At 39.4% G+C, this 21,158-nt stretch overlaps 1 protein-coding gene across 1 annotated transcript in view; it reads left to right on the top strand.

Annotated features, from left to right (window-relative positions):
- Positions 1-21,158, top strand: part of CEP112 (centrosomal protein 112) — a 429,834-nt gene that overhangs the window by 160,626 nt on the left and 248,050 nt on the right. The window contains exons 17-18 of the mRNA XM_049768363.1: positions 4,683-4,790; positions 20,904-21,086. Coding sequence (XP_049624320.1) covers positions 4,683-4,790; positions 20,904-21,086 — 291 coding nt within the window. The remainder of the gene's footprint in view (positions 1-4,682; positions 4,791-20,903; positions 21,087-21,158) is intronic.

Genomic DNA, 21,158 nt, shown 5'->3' on the forward strand with positions numbered 1-21,158 from the left:
TGTTTCTTCTCTTGAAAAATCTGTGCTCATTAAAGTGTTTTTGCTGTGAAATATCTAACTTTAAATTCTGGTCCTTTTTTTTTTTTTTTTTTTTCCTTTCTGGTCATCAACTGCAGGATATTAATTAGCTGTAGACTTGGAAAAAAAACCTGATTTCTCATAACAAATGAATTCTAAAAATCATTGCTTTGACTAGGGAAGCTGTTTCTGGCTCCCAGGGCAGCAAAACTGGTTAGTTGTTTCTTTTTGTTATGTTGTTGTTTGTGTTTGTGTGGATACCACATCGAGTGGTGCTCAGGGATCACTCCTGGTAGGTTCATTCCATATGTAGTCACTGAGGATTCTGTCCTGTTTGACCCAGTGCAAGGAGAGCTCCTTACCCATTGTACTCTCAGGCCCCTGATTAGTGGTTTCTTAATTCTTAGAGATTATAGATCAGATTCGTTCTCCTGTTAGTGCTGTTGAATTAATGAAACATTATGCTTGATTTAAAGGAAAGAGAATGCCCTCTGGTTATTTTGTGATATAATGGAATATGGAATGATGTATGCGGAAGCAGAATCTTCGTGTCTATAGCAACTGGCACCCTTTTTTTTAAATATAATATATTTTAAACATTGTTTTCTTTTGTTGAAGGAGAATGGACTGGGGTATTGCATTTTTGGTCAGTATCATCTAAAATGGCATGCATTTTGTTGTCATATTTCAGTTGTTTATTTTGAAAGTTTTATACTGTTGAAGGATAAGAGGTCTTTTATGCATCTTAAATTGTTTTCAGTTTTAATTAGAAGAAACTAGTTCTTTGGGATAGAAAATATTCTGTATTTCAACTGGATACATAAAGTCTCTTAATTTTCATTTTAAATATTTTTATGTTTATTTACTTTTTTTTTTTGGTTTTGGGTCATACCCGGCAACACTCAGGGATTACTCCTAGCTATGTGCTCAGAAATCGCTCCTGGCTTGGGAGACTGTATGGGACGCTGGGGGATCGAACAGCAGTCTGTCCTAGGTCAGCTCTTGCAAGGCAAACACCGTACTGCTGCGCCACCGCTCGGCCCCTCTTTTTTTACTTTTAACATTTATTCTGTGCGAAGATAAAGTAAGAACCAAATATCAATTTCACAAGAAGATCTGACTTAAATGCACTCTGTAGACCAGTCTTCTCTCCTTAATTGGCCCTCTCTCTTCCTTCCCCATTTGCTATAGCATCCTCTGGCAGGCAAATAAAGAATTTGCTGTATACTTACACTGCATACCATGGCAATTAGTAAATGTAGATACAAAAAAATTAAAAGTCATTGTTCTTTTCATTTGGGAACTCAGGATCTAGGTGAGTAAACAAAGTTACATTGGAAAGCCCTTTGTACTATAGAGAAAAACCACAGTGCAGCAGGAAATAATGATGTTAAATTTCGGAGTAGAGAGAGAAGACATTTACTTTAGTCAATGGGTTGTAAGAATTCCTTCGAGAGGAGAGAAGTCTAGAGACAATATTGAGGAGAATAGCAAGAGGTCATTAAATGAAGAATAGCCATGGGGGGAAGGAGGGTGAGTAAAAAAGAGGGGAAAGGAAGGAGAGAGAAAAAGAGAGAAAATAAGGCACTTGCTTTGAATACAACCTGATTTTGGTTCAACCCCTAACCACCACCACCCACTGTTATGACCCTTAAACAAAAACAAACAGAAAAGAATAGCCATGGATTGTTTGGGACTTGCCAAGGAAGCTGTGTGTGGAGAGTGGAGATTGTGGAGGACAAATGAAGGAGCGTCCTGCTGGAATTCTAGTATGGAATACAATGAGGGAGCAGTAACCTTACAGTCTCTCTTAGATTACAAGAAACCAAGTGGGCTTCTCAGCTTTCCTTTCTTTTTTTTTCTTCTTTTAAAAACAAATGTATCTTGACCATAATATAATTCTTATTATCTAGATTTCAGAAATATTAGAACTCTAACCGTTGAATTTGGAAGCTAATGATTTTGTATCATCAAGATTGCCATCTTTGGTATCTACAGTTGAAGTACTTAGTAGTTAGGTATTAAGTATCAGACCATAATATAAATACTTTACTTATTTGGAATGTGGTGTAAAGAATTGGGCACTCTTATGTGTTAAGTTATTCCTTCAAACTTGCCACAAAGAGTAGGGGAGTGCAGTTAGAGCAGAGAAGGGATCACTATGACAACCATGACATTGATAGCTGGGAATGATCACTCTGGACAAGAACTGCCTGCTAAAAGGAGGGAAATGGATATGCATGATACCCCTTTAGCAATGACATTGCAAATCAGTGTTTAAAAGAGGAAAAGGGGGTTGCCATGTCAGCATTTGGCCAGCTCCATAGACTCACTCTCTTTTCGAAAGAGATGTAAAGCCAGTGTGAAAATCTGGACTACACCAACCACACAGCTTAAAGTCGGCACTTTCAGGAGTCCCTGCCCTGTTGCCCTACACCAATCTTCCACAGTCACCACTTTACCAGTGGCCCTGCTTCACCACTCATCTGCAGCTCTCTACAGAGACACCAGCCTGACCAAAATGCCAGGTATGCTGGTATTTAGTCTAATATCACCAGGACTTTATTGGAATGAGTATGGGTACCCTCCACCTGCCTTCTCATACGTCCAGAAACCCTGGCAGCCAAAGTGTTAGCAATAGTGTTATGAATTCCTGGACGACTCCAGTTTTTAAAAAATCTTTTACTCCCATAGGAACATTGCCAATGTAGATGTTAAGTATATGTAAAGCCACCTAATGTTCAGAAACAAAAGAAGTAACGGAAGTAAGCAACAAGAGCTTACTAAACCTTCTGATGACATAATTGCCTAAATACAAGATACAATAATTTTTACAAATTTTCTTGATGCTGTATTCTTTTCTTTCTTTTTTCTTTTTAAATAATTTTCCCCACTTACCTGGAAACAAATGTATTATGATCAACTGTATGATACATGGTCTTTAAAAAAAGTAATTTAGGGCCCGGAGAGATAGCACAGCGGCGTTTGCCTTGCAAGCAGCCGATACAGGACCAAAGGTGGTTGGTTCGAATCCCGGTGTCCCATATGGTTCCCCGTGCCTGCCAGGAGCTATTTCTGAGCAGACAGTCAGGAGTAACCCCTGAGCACTGCCGGGTGTGACCCAAAAACTTAAAAAAAAAAGTAATTTAAAAAATGTATGTATTAAATGGTATTTTGACTGCCTCCTGTCACTTTGCTTAATATTTCCAAGACACAAGCATGTTGGAATGCATGTTTGTTTTCTGGTCCTTTTCTGGCATACTCTATTGGATGGGTAGTGCCATATATGTGTATCCACCCATCAGTTGTTGAACATAATGTCATTATCAACATTTTTTCATTAGTATTTGTTTTGGAGCCACATCCAGTGGTGCTCAAAGCTTACTCCTGACTTTGTGCTCATGGACATATGGTGCTTGAGAACCATATGGGTTGCTGGTGGTGTACCCTGGGCTAGACACGAGTAAGACAAATGGCCTACCCACTGTGCCATCTCTTGGACTCCAGTGACATTTTTATAGAGGCGTCTGTGGGAATGTACATTTACATATCTTACAAGGAGTGGAATGCCTTGGTCTTGTGGTAATTTTCTATTTAACCTTTTAAGGGATTTCCAAACTGGCTTTCAATGTGTCTGTTCCAATTTTTTTTTTGCTTGTTGTTTTTGGGCGACACCTGGTGATGCTCAGGGTCTACTTCTAGCTATAAGCTCAGAAATCTCTCCTGTCTTGGGAGGACCATATGGGACACCCGGGGATCGAACCATGGTTCGTCCTAGTCTAGCACAGGCAAGTCAGAGGACTCACCGCTTGTTCATTGCTCCAGCCCCATTAATGTGTCTGTTCCATTTTACTTCCTATCAGCAGTATAGAGGGCTCTTATTTCTCTTATAGCTTTACCAACATTTTTATCATGATCTTTTAATTTTGGTAAATTGAAATGACATGTAATTATTTTAATTTGAAGTTATCCAATAATAAGAATTTCTGTTTGCTTTTAAAACATTTTATTTTATTTTCTCTTTTTGCAGGGAGGGACTGCCCAATAGTGCTCAGTGTTTATTCCTGACTCTATGCTCAGGCATCACTCTTAGCTGGGCATGGAGGATCATATGTGGTCTGGGGATTGAACCAAGATTGGCCTTGGGTGAAGCAAGCACCTTACTTCCTGTGCTCTTATTATTTTTCTTATTATTGAATATATTTTAGATATGCATTTTATATGAGTTAGATGATTTGTAAATACTTTATATTAATAAGTATATGCTGAAACCTTAAAGAAACCTCAATAAGTAATTGAATATTTAAAATTATATTTTAATTTTCATGTTATTATAACAATTTAGTCAATTTTATACCAATTTTAATATACCCATTAAGCTATTAAAATGTATAAAATTAATATACACTTACTTAATGGGCTGAGTATATATATTGCAAGCAGGGAACCCGGATTCAATCCCCTGAACTACATGGTTCCCAGGTATCACCAGGAGTGGTACAAAAAGAGGAATATACCCCAAGTATTACTGGGTGTGGCCCCCAAACCAAGTAACAACAACAGTAAAAGCAAATAATTTCATTTTAATGAATGCAAAAATTACCAGAAAAGAAAAGGAAACCTAAATCTCTGTTAGAATTTAATATGGCTTTTTAATTTTATAGATGGAAAAAGTGGAAGCAGATCTAACCCGATCCAAGTCTCTTCGAGAGAAGCAGTCAAAGGAGTTTCTTTGGCAGCTGGAGGAGGTTAAACAGCACTATGAACAGCAGGTTAGCTTGGTTTTTTCATTTTTAATGGCATCATTTAATTTTTTTGTTTGCTTGTTTTTGGGTTACACCCCGTGCTGCTCAGGGCTTACTCCTGGCTATGTGCTCTGAAATGGCTCCTGGCTTGGGGGACCATATGGGACGCCGGGGGATCGAACCATGGTCTGTCCCTTGCGCTCCGGCCCCATCATTTAATATTTTTAGTTTAAAATAAATTTCTTTGTAGCACAAAATCTTTGTACCATGAAAATGTTGCTTGAAATATGATCACTAATATGTTGGAAATATTCAAGATATTTACTCCAAAAAATTTTAGAAATAGAATTTCAGCTTTTCACTCAAATCTGTTCCAATGACTTGAGGTCTTGAGGACCTGAATCAATGGAAACATTGATTGTGATTACTGAGTTCTGTTCCTGCCAGAGTACTTGTTTTTTTTTGGGGGGGGGGAGCACATCCTAAGTTCTGGGTGCAGGTGAGCTGCACTGGGAGAAATAAGTAGGATGGGGCTTCCATTGTGTTGTGTTGTCAGCCTATAATACAGATAATAATTTTCCGGAGTGAGTTCATATCAAAGAAGGGCAGTTTGTCCAAAAATTTTGCTGGGGCAGAGGAGAGAAATGTTGTCACCAAAGATGGCTAGGCAGGACCCCCTGCTTCAGCAAGGAGATATTTGGGCAGTGACCCCTTGAAATTTAGGGAGGAGCTAGCCCTCTGGGATATCTCTAGAGATAGATTCCAGGCTGAGGAAAGAGCAAGTTCAAAGATTCTGAGATGAAAACAAGCTGGGAGTGTTTAAGGAGCAAAAGCAATAATCAAGTCCAGTGCAGACAAGACAGCATAGGCGGTAGGTTTGCAAAGCTGTAGGAGAGGAGAGAGAGAGCTGGAGGAGACTTAGGGTGATGAGTAAAGAGATTAGATTCTGTTCTCAGAATTCGCCTTTTACTAATGAGTTTAAAAAATTCTTGCCATCATTTTTTTTAAATTCAATTCCTGTTGATTTTTGAAATCCAGGAGGCGGCTTCTAAGTTTTAGTCATCTGCCTAATGTGCTTGCTTTATTTATTTCCTTAACAGCTGGGAAAACATAGATGTGTTTGGTCACTGAGTTAAGAAAGTTTTCCTTGGTCCCATACTTGCACTTTTTTATTCTGTAAACTTGAGGTTTCCATCATATTTAATTCCTTGATTAAGTGGGGCACCCTATGGAAAACAAATTAGTCCCTGTCCAATGATGGAGCTTTACTTCCTCTCCTCGGTGATGTCAATTAGTCATTGTCTTGAAGTTCATGACAAAGAACTAATATGATTGCTTTGTGGTGGTTTTCATTGTAAAATAGTGGTAAAATATTAGTAAAATCAGCTGCATTACTACTGCATTGGGAACTGCATGATACAGAATAGGTATGAAGAAAACTTTAAAAGTAGGCCCTTTTTATTTTCATTATTTGGATTTCCTGCTTCATTCTGGGGTAGTCATAATGTGTCTTCAAGACTCAGCACATACTCCAGCACTGGTTTTCCAGTGCTCCATCACCTTAAACCTTGCATGTCTTTTTTCTTTGAAATTCTTCATTCTGATGACTCATTATTCTAATACTCAAGTCAGGTTTTTTTAATTTCTTAAAATTTCTTTTTAATTTAGACACCATGTTTACAACATTGTTCATACTATAGCTTTTTCCCCACAGATAAAGATGTTTATGATTGAGTTACAGTCATAACAATATACAACAACCATTACCAATTCGCTTTTCCTACCACTAATGTCAAGTTTCCCTCCCACCCACCTTTTCCCACCTGCCTTAAGGACAGGCATTTTACTTCACTTTCTCTCTCTCTCCCTCTTTTCCTTTTTGACATTGTTGTTTGCACTACTGCTAATGATGGGGTTCCATGAATGTCCCTTTTATAGTAGACTCTTCTCTATTTCTTTTCTTTTTTAATAATATTTTATTTAAACACCTTGGTTCCAAATATGATTGTGGTTGGGTTTCAGTCATATTCTATTTCTAACTTCACTCTCTACTCTTTGTGACAAGCTTCCTACCATTACTTGGTTATCTTAATCCTTATCTCTATAGTCTCTGCATATCATCCTCACACTCCATTTATAAGGAAAATTAAACCAGTACTTATACAACAGCATTAAGAGTTAATTTTTACCCTGAGTCCCAGAGTATAGAGAGGAGAAGGAAAGAAATTGAGTGGAGGAAGAGTAAGGATGGGAGCAGGAGCCAAGTGGTCCCAGGTGCATTGGTGATGTAAAAAAAAAAGGGACAGAAACTAAATATCTAAGCCAAAGTAAACAACAATGAAATCTTGCAATCCAAATTTTAGCAATCAAAATTTAAAATGGGCCTGTTATTCTGGCAGGCTGGAGGGCGGATGGTGGTGGTAGCATAGGATGCACTCTGGAAACACTGGTGAAGGGAGGTCAACACTGCTGATGGAATTGGCCCTTATTCATTGTATGTCTGAAAACCCAACTATGAAGGACTTTTTGAATCACAATGGTTGCAATAAAAGAACAAGAACAACAACAACAACAACAACAACAAAGAGAGTTGGTTTTAATTTAATACTATCTACAGGAAGGCAGGGACATTGTCTTATATTTCTTTCAGCATTTATTACATTACGCTTTTGTGATTAAGTTGAATATATATTGAACTCTATTCTATTAGTGTTGGCACTGGATTGGTTTGAGATTTAATTAGTATGTCTGCTTACAACTATGTATAATAAGAAGGTAGAAATTTTAATGCCCTTAATGTGGTTATTGGTAAAAACATGACGTGTCATCACTTCTATTTGATTTGATGTGTGTCTGTGTGTGTTTTATTTCCCCCAAAATTGGATTATAGAACCATTACATGACTAATAATAATAAGATACAGTTGTTATTATACTGGATGGTGATATGACTTGCTTAAGGTCATAAGATCACTGTGTAAAGGCTGAAGAAGTCAAGTTTCTGGTTGTTCTGTTATTCTTTCCCACTTGTCAAACTTTATGATATATTTTTTGAGGGTCTTAAAATGTATTTCTTATGGATAAAGGAAACTTGCTATGCTATCAAAATAAGATATTTTACTTAAAATTTCACAGTGAACATGGTTATGCAGTACTAATGAAAATATTAGTGTTCTAAGATATAATACAATTTAATATTTTATTTGTATTTGATAGCATTTTCCATGGGCAATATATTTGAATTCAGGAAATACAAATTAAGTTCAAAGGATACATATGGTATAAAATTAACCCATGAAATGAAATGCCAAAAAATATGAAGAAAGAGCATTAGCAATTTCTTTCAACAGGTACCTGAGCATGAATAATTTCAGATTTAATTTTGTCACTACCAGATCCAGTGTGGTAGTTATTTTATCTTAAAAAATAATAAGAATAAACACCTATTTTTTAACTTTTTGGGAGGGCGTTGGGGCCACACTTGGCACCACTCCAGAGTTACTCCTGGCTCTGCAAGGCAGAAGCCCTACCACTATATTATCACTCTGGCTCCCACACCTATTTTCTTTACTGGTACATAATGGTTGTTTGAAAGTTAGGATAATATGTCAACTTAAGATATATTTCCTCTGGGCTTGCCTTGCAAGCAGCCGATCCAGGACGTAAGGTGGTTGGTTCGAATCCCGGCTTCCCATGTGGTCCCCCAGGCCTGCCAGGAGCTATTTCTGAGCAGATAGCCAGGAGTAACCCCTGAGCACCTCCAGGTGTGACCCTAAAAACAAAACAAAACAAAACAAAAAAAGATATATTTCCTCCAAAATACCTTTCTATAAAAAGTCATGAAAGATGTTTTCAGAAAGCTAATATTGGAATGGAGGTTGTTTAGAAAACTCAGTTTAGGAACCAGGCATAGGGACTTTTACTTAAATTAAGGTTGTTATTATTATTATTTTTTTGGTTTTTGGGCCACACCTGATGATGCTCAAGGGTTTTGTGCCAGGATTCTGGCTTGGGGGTCCATATGGAACACCGGGGATTGAACCCAGATTTGTCCTGGGTCAGCCGCATGCAAGGCAAACACCCTACCATTGTGCTATCACTCCAGCACCTAAATTAGAGTTATTCTAAGGGCCAGAGATATAGTACAGGACTTTGTCTTGCATGCTGCCAACCCTGGTTTAATCCCTGGCACCACATATTGTCTTCCACGCACCACCAGGAAATAGCACATAGCACAGATATAACCCTTATGTAATGCCAGTAAATTTAAAATAAACCAATGAGGATTAGCAAGTTTTCTCATTCTCCCTCAGCGAATTTTCCTATTATATTCTGTTTGTTTGGCATGGAATCAATTTTTTCTATTTCTGACCTCCTCTCCCCATCCTATGCCACACACATACCTAAATCAAGATTCAATGAGAAGAAGTAGATCCAGAAATTCAGGGGGAAATAGAAGTCAAACTTAATCAAATGTAAGGAAGGCCATGCAATGGAACGTATTATCATGCTGTAGTTAAGGTAGAATTGAGGTGTGTGTGTGTGTGTGTGTGTGTGTGTGTGTGTGTGTGTGTGTGTGTGTGTGTGAAACACAGTAGTAGGAACATTAATAACTGTCTGTTCCTTCAACTAAGCAGGTGAAGAAACAGTAGCATGAGAAGGATCATGTTAAAAGCCCCCTCTGCGACTTCACCACTCAAAGAGGGCAAGAGTGAGGGAGTTAGTTAAAGGTTTTCTTTCACATTTTCAAATGATATTTTCATTTTGATGGTAATCATTCGATGACAAATTTATAACCAACTACAGCCAAATGATTTCCGTGCCTGGTTTGCATTTGTTGTGATTATCTTGGCACAGCTCTGGCTCTTTAAGGTTGGCGGGTGTGTGTGGGGAGGGTGGGGGGGGGGGGAGTTGGGAATGAAACCAACAAACACCAGGGAAATTAACATTTGCCAAAAATGAAAGTTAGGCTTTCAAAAAATGAAGAAATAACATTTGCAGCAGATGTTGATAGACAAAGAGCAACTATTAAATTAATAAGTTTATAGCACATAAAATAAATAGCATATAAAGTGCAGAAGTTAGAAGAAAATGAATGCCCCAATAAATAGTCTGGCAAAGGGAAGAAAGAGATAAAGAGCAAGTTGAGGAAACAGTCATGTAGAAACATCTTCCATGCTAATGTTCATCAAAATGCAAATTCGAATTAGCAATGATGTACCATCCAAAGTTGGCAAAAGTTGAGTGGAATTGGTACATTGCTCGTGGCATTCAATTAATGCAGCCTTTTGGGAAATGATTTTGGCAGTATCTTCCATGAGTCATGAAAAGTATTTACACCCATTGGCTCAATTATCCCTAACATCAAAAAATAGGACAGAAGCATAAAAAAACATGTTTATTTTTTAAATGATGGGGTTTATTCTTTTTCTCACACTTTAGCTTTCCACATTGTGACAACCTCTGTTTTTTAGGTGATATCTTTTTCTTATAATAGATTCAAATATTTGCTTGAAGGAAAGTGATCCTTCTAAGGTCTTTCTCAGAATGAGTTTTAACATACCTACAAAGTTTTGTCTATGTATTTTGTTGGTCAAAAAGCACAGAATAAGGGGGAAATTATCATCATTTTTTTGTAGTGCGGGGAAGACTAACTCTTGACAGTTTCCTGACAGGCAAAGCAAATGCTTTTCCCCAAAGAAGGAAAACTGATGAGTTTGTTAAGGAACTGATAGAATTAATACATGTCCTTATCCTCTATCTATTGACTTTTTGGAACCTTATTTTCCTGAAAGAGATCCATGGTGCACTTGTGGGCAGGTGTAAAGGAAACTTATTCATATTGATTCCCCCTTTTGTATTCTGATGTGTGGGCAGTTCATCTGAAATTGGAGCTGAAAATGAAGATTTCTGACAATAACTCACTAAAGAAAGTGTATGAGTGGAAACAGTTGGGAAAATTCTGACTATGATCATATATATACTTTAATACTTATCTCTAGCAGAAAAAGCCTATAAGTGGAACAGAAATCCTTGAGGCCTCTGCAATTATTGAGGTTTTTGTTTTGTTGTTGTTTTGGTTGGGGGGGGCGTTATTTTTGTGTTCCTGGCTCTGCACTCAGGAGTTATTCCTGCGGCCTTGCAGGATTATATGGGATGCACCCTGCCTGCTGTACTATCTCTCCAACCCCTGAACTATTAAGCTTTTAACTATGGAATTTTGCCACAAGCATTAAAAGTATTCCAGGGGCCTATGAGACAATATTCAGAACAATTAATAGGACCTGTAATTCTGCCACTGCTCATATACATATTAAAGATAAGAATAATTTTGTTGTTATTATTTAGTCCTCTCGCTTCTGGTTGTAGAAACAGAAGTACATCAAGTAGCTACTCCCAATCTCAAGTAAAAATGGAAACAGAAACTTAACCTAAAACTCCAGTCTAAATGGGTTCCTTTGGTGGCTCAAGGAGCCAAAACTTGAACCTGGATATCGAGAGTACTGTGAATTTGTACATATATTTGGGGCCAGGGATGAACCCCAGGACCTCCTATATGCAGAGCCAGTGATATTCCATTTCACCCTGAAGACGGTTTTGAGTCACTTGAAATTTGTTCATTCCGAAAGTATCATTCCAGTGTGCAGTACCCCCTGCCCCCAGCCTGCAACATATTGAAGTAACAGCAAGTATAGGATGGTGTAGATTTTGGTGGCCTCTCCAGATACCACAATCCTCTCCACATCATCACTCTGTTCTTGCTCTCTGCCTGAGCCCTGGGTCCTGTCATTTCCTGCCAGTGGCGGACATAGTTGGGTTCACACCAACTCCTGGATAATGGACTGCGTTTCCTTCTTCTCCAGGCCTCTGCCCTTCTGCTCAGTTGCCCTTCACCTATCATTGGTCAACTTTTCTCTTTTGTCTCACATTTCTCTCCTTAGTGCCTTTCCCAGTGGAAAGGGATTTGGTCACTGGTCATGTGGGTCACTCAGGCCCTGTCTTCTCACACTGGAGTTCCTCCACTGGGGATCCCATGTGTGAAGTTACAACATGGTTCCCGGAGCTCTGCAGTTTCCGAGTCCTTTTGTGGGAAAGCAAAGTCACTTCACTGCTGCGGTGACATTCATACTCAAACAAACAGAGACTTTCCTGTTTTGCTAAGTACAAAGTTCTCATGAATGTTTAAGATGAAATAGGACATTTCAAAGAAACTTCCAGCTTGCAGAGGTTGCTTCAGGCTATGCCCTCACATCCCCCCAAGGGGGTACTATTCATTTTCACCACTGCTAGGGGTAGTCTGGTGGAAAAGGACTTGAAGGTCATACTTCGCCTGACTAAGATTTGCATTGTTCAAGGAGGGAATGAGCATCAGGAGGAAATGACGGATCCGGGCTTTCTGGGACTCAGTTTCCTCGTTTCGTTTTAAATTTTGAGCCCCTCCTATAGGGAAAGAGGCTTTCCATGCCATGAGGTAGAAAGCAGTGGGGTTGGGGTTTGGGGGGCAAAGTGATATTTTAAAAGATTTCAGCCAAAATGTGGGCTGCAGTACACAGATGTGGAGAGAAAAACATCAAACAGGGGATAAATACTACACAAATATCCCGTAAAGCCCAAGCTTTCATCAAGATTTCCTGTTTCTTTCCTGAATAACCCATTGGAACAAAAAGACAATTGGAAAAGTCTTTTCACAAACCTCATTCAAGTTGGAAACAAACAACAAACCAGGCATGCTAGGATTTCCTGAACTGTTCAGATTTTTTTCCCTTGGCAATCCCATTGGATCATTCTTTAATCTTATATTTTGTATCTTCTCTTTTCACTACAAAGCCTTCCAAAGGAAATGTAATTGACCAGATAAACAAATGTCATTCTCCAGACAGAATACATGTTATTGTTGTTTAAAGAAAAGCTCCCACCCAAAGAACAACCCTTTCCACATGTATCAGTCCTCGTCACTTAAAATATTTTGGAAGCAGCCACAGTTTTAATGACCGAAATGATGCAAGGAAAGCATTTGAGAAATTTCAAAATCAGTTGAGAATTTACCAAAGCAGAATTCCCAGCGTTCTTTTTGTAATTTTGTTCTTGTCCATCTTTCTGGAGGCATTGTGATTTACAGTGTCGCTAATGAGAATTTAAGGCATACATCGCTTCTAAGGGATCTTATTGCTAAAACCCCTTTCACAGCCACACACTAGGATGCCTTTGGCCATTTGTTGTTCTCTGATTGTTTCTTTATAGCCTACATATGAGACAGTTCTTTATTCCCCCCTCATTTTTTGGTATGAAACTTTATTTAAATACTGTGATTCGCAAAGATGTTCATAATACGGTTGTATTATATCTTTAATTCATCATCAGTTTCCCACCCAAACCTACTCTAGTAGTCACAAAATAATTTATGTTGTTTGTTACAACATATTATTTCATAATGGTGTTAGTAAATCCTTGAGAGTTGAATTTCTGTGTTATTGGTTTCACTTATTAAGCTTAGTGGGCTTCTATGTACTTTGCCCATCGATTTTTGATGCTTCCATTGAATGATCAGTACTGTGAAGTTTGGAGGCATCATGTGGCTGCCTATGTGGCCATGCCCCTCAGGAGCAGGATGATTAGCTACCAGTGTCTGTCTCTCTGAGATCAGTTGTGAATCTGGACCATTTGTCTAGCCTTGGTAGGAACCTGATGTGGTGGGTGGAGCTCTGGGCCTTTAACAGAGCAGGAATTCGGTCCAAGATCATCTTTGCTTTTTTTAAATTGTGGAGATGGGGACAACTACACATATAAATGAATTTAAAGTTTATGGGGCCGGGCGGTGGCGCTGGAGCTAAGGTGCCTGCCTTGCCTGCGCACGGACCGCGGTTCGATCCCCCGGCGTCCCATATGGTCCCCCAAGAAGCCAGGAGCAACTTCTGAGCGCATAGCCAGGAGTAACCCCTGAGCGTCACAGGGTGTGGCCCCCCAAAAAAAAAACCAAAAAAAAAAAATAAATAAAAAATAAAGTTTAAATTTCTGAAATTGTACAAAATTGTAAATCAAAGATAAGTTGATAAAGGTTTTTTTGTTTTTTTTTTTTTGTTTATGGGCCACACCCATTTGATGCTCAGGGGTTACTCCTGACTAAATGTTCAGGAGTTGCCCCTGGCTTGGGGGGACCATATGGGATGCCGGGGGATCAAACCATGGTCCTTCCTTGACTAGCGCTTGCAAGGCAGACACCTTACCTCTAGCACAGGGGTCTCAAACTCGCGGCCCACGGGCAGTTTGCGGCCCTCTTTACAACATTTTGTGGCCCTGTCCTAGAGGAATCTTTTTGTTTTGTTTTAGTTGTTTGGGTCACACACCCCAATGTTCAAGGCTTACTACTGACTTTGTACTCAAAGATCACCCCAACTTTGCCTCCTGCGGCCCCCAGGTAAATTGAGTTTGAGACCCCTGCTCTAGCACCACCTCCCTGGCCCCGATAAAGGTTTTTTTCTTTTCAAAACCTATATTTTACAGTGACATAAATTAGAAAAGTTAATAGTCTGAGTATGCCCATCTGCTTTTAAATTTACATGAAGTAGATTAATCTTACAATCATGTAATTTTGCAAGAGAGGAGAGGAGTAAAATAATTTACAAGAAAACTTGAATAGAATTGTAAGTCTTTAGATAACTTGGTAGTGTAAGTAATAGGTGATATAGCATAGAATAGTGGATGATTTGGGCTACCCTTGAAAGAACAGAATAGAAAGCAAGATGAAGGAAAAGGGACCAATGGGACAGGGGCAGATGAAGGGGGAAATAGCCCTGGTTGCCAAGAAGGTAGGCATGTTTGTAGGACTTCCTGCCCATGTGAAAAGGGCAGAGCTCAGAAGCCAGCCACACTTCTTCAGTGGGCAAATGTAAACATTCTTAGCAGAGGGTTTTCCCTGAAAGGTTAAGAAGCAATAACATTGACTGAGGCTGGACGTCTTCACCTACACAAGGGTGCAGATAAAAGTGGGAAACATCTGAGATGATTTTGGTGATGGTGTGACTAATCTCATCCCCAAAGCTCAATCATTTCTTTTGTGATCTCAGGGTCTCCTAAGACTTTGACTGTGTCCAGATCTCCCTAAGACCTTTACAAAATGGATTTCACATAGGGTGTTGATTCCTAGGCATGTGCCTATTTCATGTCACTTTGTCTGCTTTTGACTCTCTCTCTCTCTCTCTCTCTCTCTCTCTCTCTCTCTCTCTCTCTCTCTCTCTCTCTCTCTCTCTCTCTCTCTCTCTCTCTCTCTGTCCATGTGTCCTAGTTCACCTCATCATATTCTGCTGAGATCTCTTTGGCTTGGATTTTCTTTCCCAGTTTTAGTGAATAACTTGGAACTCTTACTACATACCAGCCAGTCTTCTTTGTAGTGATAAGACAAATTTGTTTCCTGATCCAACTATGCCCTACTCTTTGGAATTTCTTCCCATAAGCACCTAATATAGGAATGGAGCCATTTATGAGGTATAGCAGATAAGCTCTACAGGCAACAGGCAACGTTTTGAGCTTGGAAAACTGCCAGCATCAGATTCACAGCCTGGGAAACTGCCAGATTCAGAGACCCAGGCTCCAAGGCTACAGATCCTGGGCCCACTCACTGGTCATTAGAGCCTGGTTTCAGAGTCTGTGTATGATCCTTGGGGACAGGTATTTAAGATAAAGCTCCTCATCCTCTTTTATTTTTTCTTGACTTGGAATTTTTCACATATAGATTAATATAAATGATATCCTTATCTAAAATAGAGCTTCTTTTCTTGGGGATGGGTGTGGCTTGGGCATTTGGTCCACATCTGGCTGTGTCCTTGATTCTCTGCTCAGGAATCACCTCTGGCAATGCCGGAGGACCATATGTAAGGGTCCAGATTCAAACCAGAGGAGAGTTGCTTAAACATTCCACCTGCAACTTCTTTATGCCTGAGAATTTTCCCCCATGATTCTGGATCTATAAAATAGGTATACAAAGAAACATTTGCTGATATATCATAAATGAATAAGCCAGAAATTTATCTTACTCTGAGAATAAACCCCTAATCAATTATATGATCCCAGGTAATCCCACAACCCACACTTTCAGAAGTTGTGTTTGAGAGTAGGAAAGAAATAAAAGTTGGCCGGTACTTTGCAGTAACTATCAGAAAGTGTATCCATTCATTAGTAGAGAATAAATTCATTTCAAAAAATGATTTCCTAGCAATAGGGCTAGCTGATGACTTCCCATGCTCTAGGTATCTGTTGTCTTGATATAAATTAAATAGTTATAGAATTGGTGTGGGGATGGTGAGGCCTTTCTCAGCTAGGCCCGGCTCCTGCAGCTTACGGCCTGGCAGGTCTAAACGTTGCAGGCAGAGAGATTCACAAAGCAGTCAGATGAAGTTCCAGGAGTCAGCCAGCTTTATTTCATGGTCCTAACTTAACATATATATTTCCTCACATGGCTTCTAGGCTAAGCCTTTTCCTAGCAGCCAGTTTTCTGCTCCTTAGCCGTATCTTCTTTCTTGCCTCAACCCCCCCGCCTCTGGGATTGATGATCATGATGAGATCCCCCTTTTTCTCTCTTTGATTGTGACCAGCAAGCACTATTTTCCACTTCTCCTGCTATTTTCACTCAGAAGCTCCCAGGCCAGGTGTCTTCTGGGTAAGGCCTATATTGCCCTGAAATATAATTTTGTTACACAAACAATTTCAGCAGCTGAGCAGACCAAATATTATTGGGATTATTTCTGGTTTCACATTGTACTGGGAAGCCCCATACAACAGAATCTACATTTTTCTATGTATTTGGAATTAGAGAAGTTACCATTGTGAGGTGGATGGATCTATCCATTGGGCTCTACTTAGCGGTCTCCCCTCATACTCCCCTTTGTTCCTAGCCAAGGAATAAAGAGGGCTCTTCTCAGGGCTTCTATACACCCTTCAGCTTCTAGGAGTTGGGAATAAAATATTATATCTCATCAAATTATAGCTTGGAAAATTAGAGGTTTTATAATTGGGTTTTATTTGAGGTTATTTTAGTTAGTGTTTCATCACCCAAGTTTCTTTTGTGATGCATTGGGTGCATTCTATCACTTTCATCATTTTTGTTTCTGGTTTTGGAATTTGTGACATCAAGGTCTGTTCTTGGAATATCTCCTAGGAGTTGTGTACAGATAAGTGATGAGTCCTTCCATCCTTTTTGTCTTTGTTTCTAAGTGATGAGAAGGTGTACAGGCCACATTTTTCTGGCACTACTTTAATGATAAAACTATTTAAAATTTATATTCTAAGATCCCTGGAGACTTGGAGAGCTAGTGGTTTCCTCTTGGATGCTTTCAGGATCCAGAATGTGTTTCTGTCCTCACACATTTATATCAGGGCCTAGTTGGAAAGTTAATGAAACATCAAACCTTGGAGTGAGTGTGAGGGGAACTCAGCTGTCAGACACTCAGCCTCATCCTGGATCTTTCACATTCAAAGTGGACTAGAGGAGGGTCACACCTTTTGTGACTGACAAAACTCACAACTTTAGAACAGACAACCTCATTCTTTCCAGGCAATAAAGCCAGTTTCTCACACAAACCCGAGCCACCAAGACATCGAGTCCAGCCTATTATCTCAGATGTGCGCACAAGAAGGTTGAATATAGGGGCCGGGTAGGTGGCGCTGGAGGTAAGGTGTCTGCCTTGCAAGCCCTAGCCAAGGATCAGGACCGCAGTTCGATCCCCCGGCGTCCCATATGGTTGAATATTTTCTTTGTCTCTGGAAGACATACTCTTCTGTGTTAAGACATGCCGCATAGGTACTATAATATAGCATGGTTACCTGGTCCAGGGCTCAGTATTTTTGTTTTAGGGAATTCAAAACCTTCCCTCTTATATTATAGGCAGCTCTTAAGCTGGTTTTAATCAAGTCAATTTCTTGGTGGTGCTGGTGCATATATTATGGGGTCAGACATAACCAACTTAACAAGCTATTGCCTCTATAGTTAACTCTTGGCTTTTACACCACCCACCTTCTTCGGATCACAATCAGCTCCACCAGACGTTATTGTTGTTGATCAATCTGAGTTGTCCAAGGCAGAGAGGCTATTTCGTGCTTACTTTTGAGATGTACCCATAGGAATAGTTACTTTGGTGGAGGAAACAGACTTTGAGAATGTTAACACAGATCTACCTTGATGATTGCACTATGGGTATGAGGAAACCATCATCGAGATGTTTTCAGATTGTGAGGGTATTTTTCTCAGGCTTGACTTTTCACCAGAAAGGAACCTCCTGCTGGAATACTGGCAGAACATAAATAATGGTTTAGAGAAGGAAGCCTCAGGCTCCAGTACCAGGACCTGAAGAGATGCCAGTCTGGAAGAAAATGCTGACACAGGTAATAATTCACAGAGTAAAATGAGGTAAAAGAGGGTTCAGAAATTCTAACACATGAACCAGGAATTCCAACACACAAGCCTTCCAATCCTAAGAAGGAAGGCAGCTTAGTGGAGGAAGACCAGAGAATGAATGCCATGCCTTCTTGAGACCAGAAGTTTTATTATAGCAAGAACCAAATCACACCCTAGGGTAGAGAACGAATACTGTATAAGGTGGAACCCAGTAATCCAACATCAGATCACACTCTGGGTTGGAGAATGAGTAGGGTAGGACTCAGTTAATCCAACACATGGTGAAGACAGAAAGGGTGTGCAACATTTGGAAGGTGCCTATATGTGTTGAAGCAAGCACGTAATGGGAGCAATTTATTTCATTTCAAAGGTAAGTTGGAGATGGAGCTGATGTCATTCACTAACATTCCTGAGCCACAGGCCCAGAAGATAAGACTTACAATGAAGTATGGCATATCTCTGTAGTCTTGAAATCTCATATTTTCATTTGAACCCGGCAGAGCTTGGGGGATCCATGTAGTGCTATGGGTCCTATGTCAGACTCACATGTGCCTTACCACTTGTGCCACATCCTTGCTTCTATATTTATGACTTTTTTTATATTGGATAAACTGGAATTTGGGTAATGGGCTGAAGTCATGAATGGGTCTTCAGATAACTTCAGGAAAATTTCCCTTTGATGCATGTGTCTCACATTTGGGGCAAAGCATTTTCTATCTTTTGTGGCCAGTTCTGGCCTCTGTCTTTCCTTAAAAGTAAACTTCCATGATGCTTCTGCCTCAGCTATAGATTAATGCATAACTTCTCTAGAGTACTAAAATTTTTTTTGCTTTATATTCACTTCAATCATACCCATTTTCTAAATATCGTTAAAACTTCTGTCATCTCAGTAGAACTTACCTACTTCCTTTATCTCTTGTGTAAAATTCTGAAGCAGTTTTAACTAAGATTTGTAATTTTATTTTAGTGATGTCTGATAACAAAACGCTGAGTAGTAATAGTAATTTACCCAGGAACTGGAAATATTCTAACTCAATAATTGATATATTTGACTGCCTGGTTGGGGAGCATTAATGTCAAAACAATATTAATTCTCCTTTTCTGGGATTCACTTTGTAGTTATGTGAACCATAGAATAAAATATGCACAATTATCTTATATAACCAAAGAAAACTTTTATTAGTAACTTTGTGGGATATATGTATATATATATAATATATAATTTTATCTGTATATTGCCAGTAGTAGAATAAAATGGTGGAAGGATCCCGAAACGTTAAGTGAACCTAAATTCACTAAAATGAATGTATGCTGTCTGGTACAAAATAAAGCATTCCATATTATACAATATTTTGTTATGAAGTGTGTGTATCTATTTAAGAGTAAGTATACTTTCTTCTTAAGGCCATACTAAGTCCTGAGTGAAAAATCAAAGTCAGAAAACATTTTGAAATCCATGTTTACAAGTACATGCAATCGGTGCTGAGTTCCTAACATGTAATTGGACAAGGGTGTGCTTTTCAACTCCTGAACGAAGCTCATTTCTGAAATTGTGTGCAGCAGGCGTGCCTGAAGAAATGAATGCTATAGCTTTAAGATAAGGTAGTCTGGTGAGTCATTGCAGGAAACTGGATCGATTTGGAGCAGTCTCCTACAGTTCGCCTTTTTTGAAGATGGATTCTCACGCCGAAAATAACACAACATATTCTAGATAACAGCGGTCTTCTCCCCCCGCCTTGGCCCTCTACCCCCGAAATCCACCAAAACTGAAGAAAAATCCAAGTGACTGTTCTTAGCAGCTGTGTGGCCTGGACTTCACAGGGGAAGCTGGCTTCCTGCGGTCCCCTATTCATCACCTGCTTCAAAGACAGCCTGGCTGGCTATAGTTTGCAGGCCAGGTAGGGTGCCATTGTGCACAGTCTGGGAGGATTAGTATCAAAGCTCCGGCAACCAGGCCCTTGGTCTCAGGCTGCCATTCAGTCTAGCAGGGAGAGGCTAAGACTGGCCAAGGTCACAGTCTGCCTTGTGGAGTGGACTGGGAAAGGATGCGGAGAATAGAAATGCTTTTCATGAAATCATGGCGCAAGCTTGCGGCGCCGCAGCTGCCCTTCTGGAACACATAACATCTGTTTATGTTGGTATCTACCGTGGCTGACAACGAGATAATAGAGCTTTAAAATTGATCATTTGATTTTTTTTTCCCAAAAAAGACCACTGTATATACCATACTCCATATGCGTATTTTGCTTCAATCTTTTATCTGGAAAAAAAAACGTAAAATAAAACTGGCTGATATAATTGCTGCTTTGTGTGTGTGTGTGTGAGTGTGTGTGTGTATGTGTATGTGTATGTGTGTGTACATATTTAAGTAAAAAGCAAAGCATCCTGACGATTAACCATTTAGAATCATTGCTGATCATTAATACTCAAATTCTTGGGAAGGAAATACCTAGCATTATCTTCATTTTCTTCTTTTTATTCATATGGCAATGTTCAGGCATTTGTGCCAACACATAGCAGAGGGATTTATCCAACTGGCTTGAAATTTTGGAGGTTTGAATAAGATCTATTATGCCCCACCCCAGCCCTTTCCAGCCACCACTACCAAATGAGTGTTTCAAAGGTGAGGTAATAATGACGCAAAAATAAAAATTGTTCAACTTGGACAAATTAGAGAAAAATTAAGCTGTCCATGAGTTGTCATGACGACAAGGATGTTCTGTTGATGAACTGTCCTCCTCATTGTCCAATCAGATAGTCGAGCTGAGGCTGGAGCATGAACAGGAGAAGACGCACCTATTACAGCAGCATAACGCAGAGAAGGATAGCCTAGTCCGAGACCATGAACGGGACATGGAAAACCTGGAAAAACAGCTTCGCGCTGCCAATATGGAGCACGAAAATCAAATTCAAGAGTTCAAGAAGCGAGATTCACAGGTAACTCTCAATAATTTTTGATAAAAGGAGTATCTATTTAAAAAAAAAGTCATCAGCGTTTTATGTTGTATT

This window comes from Suncus etruscus, chromosome 1, assembly GCF_024139225.1.
Source record: "Suncus etruscus isolate mSunEtr1 chromosome 1, mSunEtr1.pri.cur, whole genome shotgun sequence".
In the NCBI taxonomy this organism is placed as follows: domain Eukaryota; kingdom Metazoa; phylum Chordata; class Mammalia; order Eulipotyphla; family Soricidae; genus Suncus; species Suncus etruscus.